Raw genomic sequence first — 7,981 nt, 5'->3', positions numbered from 1 at the left:
AACACTTTACATTTCATGTACTTTGACTAAAGGGGTTACAAGCAATGAAACCCTTTCATTTCAAACATCAGTGGCTGTAAAAAATGCAGAGAATTTTTTCTTTTTATGAATCAAACCATCTAGAGAGGGCATGAACATTTAAGACCGATGAGAGAGTACTGAATAAATACACCAACCAGCCGCTTTATTAGGTACATGTGTTCAACTGTATGCACGTCAATGCAACACTTCCACCTTAACATCTGTGTTTATGAAGCTCAAAATGTTTGTTTGCTGAAACTGTCAAATGTATAACATCAACCATATGTTTGTTTATGAGGCTATAGTTAAAGGTGGTGGTGTACTGGATGACACTGAGAGGGTCAGAATATTAGGAACACCCCTGACTATAATGCCGTCCAGTACACCACCACCTTATACTATGACCTCAATAATAAACATATGATTCCATTTATAAATTTGACAATTTCACCAAAAACAGTTTGAGCTTCATAAACACAGATGTTAAGGTGGAAGTGCTGCACTAGATTGCAAACAGATGTACCTAATAAAATGGCTGGGGAGTGTATGTAAAATGTTTGATGAACAGCACGAAAATGAAATGTCTGCATGTGCTGTACTGAGGATTCTTTAATTCTCTGGATTCTTTAGGCTTTTTTGTTCCATATTCACTGCAGTGTGTGCATGTGTGTGTGTTGGGGGTCGTCCCTCCTTCAGATGTCTTCCAGGGCTACGCCTCGCAGGCCTCTTTGGCACTTATCTAGCGTCTTGTGGTAGGCGCGGGCGATCATCGAGCTTGGTGATTTGCATTGTGGCGTGAACGAGACCTTTCCAGGACTGCGCGGCGGTTGTCTGTTCAGAAAGAAAAGGAAACAACAAAGAATCAAAACCACAGAATGAGACTGTGAAAGAACAAGAAAGTGTTGTTACATTGATCCATACTGGCATGCAGGAGCTCAACTAAATTAAAGACTGGATAGAGAAGCTAAGGGAGGCAGAGAAAAGAGACTCAGATGAGAGGGGAAAACATGAAGCAAATCCAGGCTGATTGAGAGCGAAGCAGCAGGGGACGATAGAGAAATAGAAGAAGTTGCTGGAGTGGAGGTGCTTGTATCTGGTGTCATAGTAACTCCATTCAGCTCCTCATCCCGGCTTCCACTCAAGAGCCCTTCAAATGTTCCCTCATCAGATGCAGCATATGCACAGAAGACAAAGTAAATGCACACATTCAGGCTAAGGTGGTCCAAAATCCCCAAAAGGAGGGAATGTATGGATACAATTTAATTCTCTAGTCTAAAATTTACAGGTCCTTCAATCAAAAATGCATCTAAACAACAATGCCTGATGAAACCAGTTATCATAATACGCTCCACTCGCTGTAGTCGCCACAATACTTTAAAAGCAGAAACAAAAGAAATAATGGTACAGTCCTATTCAGTTCAAAGGAAGTGATTTTGCAACTGACATTGTTGTGATGCTTCACAACCACCTTCATGAGGTCGGCAGCGTCATCGATGAGTCATGTCCTTGACAGCAAAACTGAACTGAACATCGAACAAATACGACAATGGCATCATAGTGTTAAATATAATAATACATTTTGATGCACCAACATTTATTAAACTGCCTGAAGAGAAGAGAATTTCAGACGCCCAATGCAGGTCGACATTGTGTGAGATGTAAACGTTGCCGAATCCAGCTGAAACTTTGCACAGAGGTTTACAGTCTGATGTGGAAACAAAGCATGACGTGTCTCACTGTGTAACTAACCCTTTTGTTAAAACCTTATTGTTTGCCTGGGAAAAAAAAATCTACTGTGAGCAAAATATAGTTATAAAATAAAATTAAAAGTGTAAAGTAGCTACCCTGCAGGTTAGTGACGGTGAGTGTTTCACTGCTGTGTCTGAGCCAGTCACACTTTGGGTTTTCTCCATTGCCAGTTCTATGACAGAGTCATACAAACATTGCCTCCCATGCTATCTGGCTACTCAGAAATGCCTATGGCATCCACTGGGCAGCCAGGTGGCAGGTGGGGCTGGACAGAACCAGGAAGCAAAGCCATGGAGATGACTACAGTTACACCTACACAAGACTTCCTGGGATTTCCAAGCATGCCGCCACCACTACGCCCATTACTCAGTGCCAGCTGTAGGGTGCCAGGCATCCCGGGCTGGTCGGTGTTTAATGGCACTCACTCTATCCATCATGTCAGGTAATGAGCTGAGAGTGACTGTGATGGCTGGGAACACATACACACAAGTGTACACGCACAGACTAGCACCATCGCAGTAGAGAACAGAAAGCACTCCTTCAGATTAGATACAAAGCAGCATGCAGATGGTGCACAGGAGGAGCGACAAAGAGAGAGGGAAGGAACAGAAAGAGCAAAGGGAAGACAGATCGAGATGTAGACAAAGTGTTCTGTGTTCTCTGCTTCTATCAGTTTAACATACGTTCATATACAGTAGGTGATCATTACACCTAAGATGATCTGGCAGCATATCCAAAAACATTATCTCTGTTCATCCATGCACTAATTTTTACATCCACAGGTTGTGCTTCGCTATGTAAGCAGAACTTATCCAGCCTCCTTTCTCTCAGATAGATGTGCAACCTTCTCTGCCAATCATTTACAACTGCTGTAACCTCATTTCTGTTCAAGGCCCTTTTAACCCTCAGTCAGAGAAGCAGGAACCAGTGGTGGGCTCATCATGGACTAATAGGACGGATAAAAGGTAGCAGCAAAGGTTAAAGAGAAGACTATATGGAAGAGGCTGCATATGAATGGGATGACAAGTGAAATTATAAAAGAACTAGAACAATCCACAAACATGTCTATAAAAATAACTACTGGGGGTTTGGGGAAAAAATACTGACACAAAAATATTTTTTCTAGCCACAAACAATAAATACATTTGAGTCCTGCTACAGATGGAATCCCCACTATGAAAGCAACACTAGCAACCCCGATTAAACGCTACTGTCTCTCTCTCTGGTTCATATCAGGTTATTTTGTACAGTTAACATTAATATTCAATACTATAAGATGTTACTATAGAAACAAAAGCACCTAGTGCACCAGCCCTCAGGTTTTTCACCGACAACATACTTCTAACACTCACCGACCACTTTATTAGGTACCCCTGTACATCTGTATGCACTTCAGTGCAACACTTCCGCCTTAACATCTGTGTTTAAGAAGCTCAAAATGTTTCAGTCTTTGGTGGAACTGTCAGAAATGTGCAACATCAATCATATGTTTATTATATTCAGAGGTGTTCCTAATATTCTGACCCTCATGTATGTAGCCAGGGAGGACAAAAAAAATAGAGACACCTTTAATTATAATGTAGCTGAGTTTTCCTAAGTGAAAACTACAGGTGTACTGATACTAATGTGAACACTGTGCACGTGTTGGCTTTGTTATTCGCATTGGCTGTGAAAACTAAAAACAATGTCATATGCAGCTTCTGGACTGTTAGTAGCCTCTGTAGCGTGTAGACGCACCATTAAAGGTAGCTAGAACAGGCTAGAATCAGAAGGTAGATGCCAGGAATTCCTCATTACCATACATACAGGACAAACCCACCTGATTCTGTGTGAAGATTGTACCATATCATGATGCCGTAGTATGCGCAACGTTCACCCAAGCTTGTTAAGTAAATTGCCTGAACTGGGAAACACTCGAGTCCTCACTCTCCTTCAATCAGCCGAATACAAAGGTCAACAAATTCCGTTCATGGACCAACAAATGAAAAGTAGCCTTTTGGTTTGAGTACACGAGAAAGCTTTCGGCAAAGACTTTGCAAAATAAATGAATACAAACTTCCATCAAAATGCATCTCCCATCAGAGGATCCTCGCACAGAGAGCTATTGCCTTCTCATAAAGACTTTTCTGTTCCCATCTTCAGGTGCATAAAAGCCCATCTTTTCCTACCTCACATCAATCTATCACAACAATTGAACAAACAGCAGCCATTTCTACTGGGATAGAAACATTTACTACTAGCCTCTACTGAATTGAAGGCTTCAAGCAGACATACATAAGCTGAGGGAAACAAAGCGAGATGGGGGAAAAGGAGGAGAGCTCCACACAAAAGAAACTCCACAGTTTTTTAGAGCATTGATTGCAACTCTTTCTACTCGCGTTGGTTTTGATGGCTTCTTTACCTGCTTTTCCCAGAGGCGACATCTTTTCGAGTTACTGTAGGCACAACACAGAGCAGCACAAGAACAGGAGAAGAAATTGACAAAAGAAGAGCAGGTATTCCACGTTACAGCAGGGAGATGTTGGCGTACCAGAACTTAATTAAATGCTGGCTGGCACCGTTTCTCAGAATGTTACTAAATGCACAAAGGATTTCAATAAAGGCGGGCAGATGGAGGGGGAAGTCACTAACATGCATGTATGCACAAATACACACACTAGCGCTTTCTCTCACACACACACACACACAGAAGGAAACACTTGTTTAGGTGCTCCAGTGGTGCACAAAGAACCGGCTCAATGCGTTTCTTTGAGGAAATCGCACAGTCCCCCCCTGTTTCTAACACATGCAAGCATGTCATTGCGTCTATATCATGATGATCCCTGCCACAAGGGAAAGGCTCTGAATAAGACAAGGGTAACAGGAGGAGAAGAGGACACCAAGATTACTAAACAGCTAACTCAAAGGCCTGAAACCGGCGCTCCAACTCCAACCTTCTCCTGACTGCTGGAGGGCCTCCAGTGAGACGTCATGTTTTGTTTAGATGATACAGCTGCAGTTTCCCCGGTGGATCCCACAAAGATATTAAATATTACAATGACTCTTGTGTTACTGTCGTCTTTGGTTAATTACACGGGATTACATCACAATAGCGTTCTATGATCCACGAAAGAACTAAAAGCTAACAGCCATCTATCAAACCCTTTCAGCATAGGACACTGAGGAATTACCTCAGTGGCTGGTATAAACAGGAAGACTTTTGGTAGGAGCAAGTTGCGTTAGTTACATATTGACCTGGGAGTATCTGGGCATTCACATTCATTAAGGCCACGGTACCAAGGTCATGTTCAGAAAATCACTGATCATGTTTGTAAATAGCTACAGCAGACCAACATCAAGCAGGAGTGGTGGAGTAGAATATCTTTGCAAACCATGCATTCGCTGTCTTTTGTGCTAAACAAGAGAGCAATGACATGATTTCACTGATAAGTCGCTGCCTTTGTCTAATTCTGTATTCAAGCCGCTCAGCACTTCATACTTTGATAAAACATAATAAATGAGTGATTAAATCTCTGCTCACTGCACATCAACATGTTATGTTTGCTCCTCTCGAAGGGGAGAGCGTCTGCAGCAAGAGCAACAGCCGCAACCTTCTATCGTGTCTTTTCATCTCCTCCACCTCCCTTCTGACATTCCCCTCTGCCAGCCTCCAAGCTCCAGAGTAATGGAACTCCCTACACAGACACTAGATACAGTGTATAAATGGGATGCAAAGGGAGAGAAGCTCTTTCTTCCCACTGAAAGTTATGGGCTGGGTATTGCAAAACTACAATCATGAAGAAAACAGCTCCTCATTCTCTGGTAAGAGTAATGGCTCCAAACAAGGAGCAGGGGAGGGGGAGATAGTACAACTGAAGCAAAGGTGAGTTCACCTGTGGAGAGCTGGTTAATATAAAGGAGGAGGGAAGGACACTGGGGATGGAGGGTTAAAGACAAAATAGTGTGATCTGATAAGTCACTCAATGATTTATAATAAACACCTGCATGGTAAACAATTAAAGGATTAAATGTCTTACTATGCATGCTCTCTCTTGGCTAAAACCGTTTTCTACAGAATGATAACAGGTATTCAGTTAAGAGAAAAATATTGTTTTTGCTGCTGCAAGAAGACTGTTCACCATAGTTTAAAGTAAACACAGGTCACCTAGCTTTTGGTAACAAAAACTAAAGAAATTACAATTTTATTGCAGAGTTTCTCTCAGTAACATGCAAAAAATAGACTTGATTAAAAAAAAAGCAAATACTTCAACTAACTAATGTGTGCACTGCATAAAATGCACGTTTGTAATGAGGTTGTAATCAGTATGTTAATCACATTTGCATCCGTTTTAAATATTCTAAACATAAACCCTAATTATATTTGAATTTGTATACCACATTAATGGGGAATATATTTTAAATATCACAGCTGACAAATGTCTTCACTATACTGCACTTTGAAACTCTATTCCATTTACAAAAGTAAAAACAATAGAAAGTATTATTGTCTGCTACAACATAATATCATTTAAACATATGTGCATGCATTTCCACATTAACATTTCATCCAGACTATTTTTTTTTATTATAGAAGGACTTACAAAACCTCCCTTGGCAATAAACATGTTACTTTCAATCAGTTTGGCTCACAGATGTACTTTAACTAGACAACCTGTCTGTGAACATGAAGCAGTCAAAACGCACCACGCTTTATGGCTCCACTACAGTCTGTGGAGGGTTTTGAAGCCGTTACCTCTGACTTTGCTCTCTATAGTTTGACTGTATATCATCTGTAGCTAGTTTTTTTTTTTTTTATTATTGTTTTAAGAAGTATCACCTAAATTAAGGAGGCGAGGGGGCTGCAGTGTGGTGGTTGATGTTATGGTGCGTTTTCTAAGTTTACCATAGCAAGCAGAGTCGGTCATACTGGCATGACAGAGGCAAATGCCTTAGACTGGCCTGTATAAACATGCTGAGGCAAGATAGTGAAATTCTCCCACTGTGTTTCCCTCTCCATTACACACTGGTTTCAGTCTCACATTTCTAACCCTCCTTCTTTTCTCTCTTTAATCTTCATTAATACTGACATAATTACCCATGTTTGCTGCAAAACACTGGCCACGTGTTATTTCGAAACACTCAGAAAGCACAGACAGCAACCTAAACATTAGCAAAGAGTTTTAACTTATAATGCACCCTAAATCTTTTAATACACAGATCTGGCATGCATGTATACAACTTCACATTCATGCTTGACAGTTTGTATACAGAATAGGGAGGGGAAGTGTGGTCATAACCCATGCAGTAGGGTTTGACAGTGCGGAGATGTGGTTATCTGTCCATGTCTAAATCACCACTGTCTCAGTGGCTACTGTGATATACAGTGGGTACGGAAAGTATTCAGACCCCCTTAAATTTTTCACTCTTTGTTATATTGCAGCCATATGCTAAAATCATTTAAGTTCATTTTTTTCCTCATTAATGTACACACAGCACCCCATATTGACAGAAAAACACAGAATTTTTGACATTTTTGCAGATTTATTAAAAAAGAAAAACTGAAATATCACATGGTCATAAGTATTCAGACCCTTTGCTCAGTATTTAGTAGAAGCACCCTTTTGAGCTAATACAGCCATGAGTCTTTTTGGGAATGATGCAACAAGTTCACACCTGCATTTGGGGATCCTCTGCCATTCCTCCTTGCAGATCCTCTCCAGTGCTGTCAGGTTGGATGGTAAACGTTGGTGGACAGCCATTTTCAGGTCTCTCCAGAGATGCTCAATGGGGTTTAAGTCAGGGCTCTGGCTGGGCCATTCAAGAACAGTCACGGAGTTGTTGGGAAGCCACTCCTTCGTTATTTTAGCTGTGTGCTTAGGGTCATTGTCTTGTTGGAAGGTGAACCTTCGGCCCAGTCTGAGGTCCCGAGCACTCTGGAGAAGGTTTTCGTCCAGGATATCCCTGTACTTGGCCGCATTCACCCTTCCCTCGATTGCAACCAGTCGTCCTGTCCCGGCAGCTGAAAAACACCCCCATAGCAGGATGCTGCCACCACCATGCTTCACTGTTGGGACTGTATTGGACAGGTGATGAGCAGTGCCTGGTTTTCTCCACACATACCGCTTAGAATTAAGGCCAAAAAGTTCTATCTTGGTCTCATCAGACCAGAGAATCTTATTTCTCACCATCTTGGAGTCCTTCAGGTGTTTTTTAGCAAACTCCATGCGGACTT

The 7,981-nt window shown here is 41.5% G+C and overlaps 1 protein-coding gene across 1 annotated transcript in view; it reads right to left on the bottom strand.

The window, feature by feature from the left end:
* Positions 1 to 512: 512 nt before the first annotated feature.
* Positions 513 to 7,981, bottom strand: part of diaph2 (diaphanous-related formin 2) — a 369,240-nt gene continuing 361,771 nt past the window's right edge. Inside the window, exon 30 of the mRNA XM_020591281.1 lies at positions 513 to 852. Coding sequence (XP_020446937.1) covers positions 788 to 852 — 65 coding nt within the window. The 3' untranslated portion in view covers positions 513 to 787. The remainder of the gene's footprint in view (positions 853 to 7,981) is intronic.

Source organism: Monopterus albus, unplaced genomic scaffold (genome assembly GCF_001952655.1).
Source record: "Monopterus albus unplaced genomic scaffold, M_albus_1.0 scaffold2.1, whole genome shotgun sequence".
In the NCBI taxonomy this organism is placed as follows: Eukaryota; Metazoa; Chordata; class Actinopteri; order Synbranchiformes; family Synbranchidae; genus Monopterus; species Monopterus albus.
The sequence above is the reverse complement of the archived record's forward strand: the minus strand, read 5'-3'. Positions and strand labels throughout refer to the sequence as shown.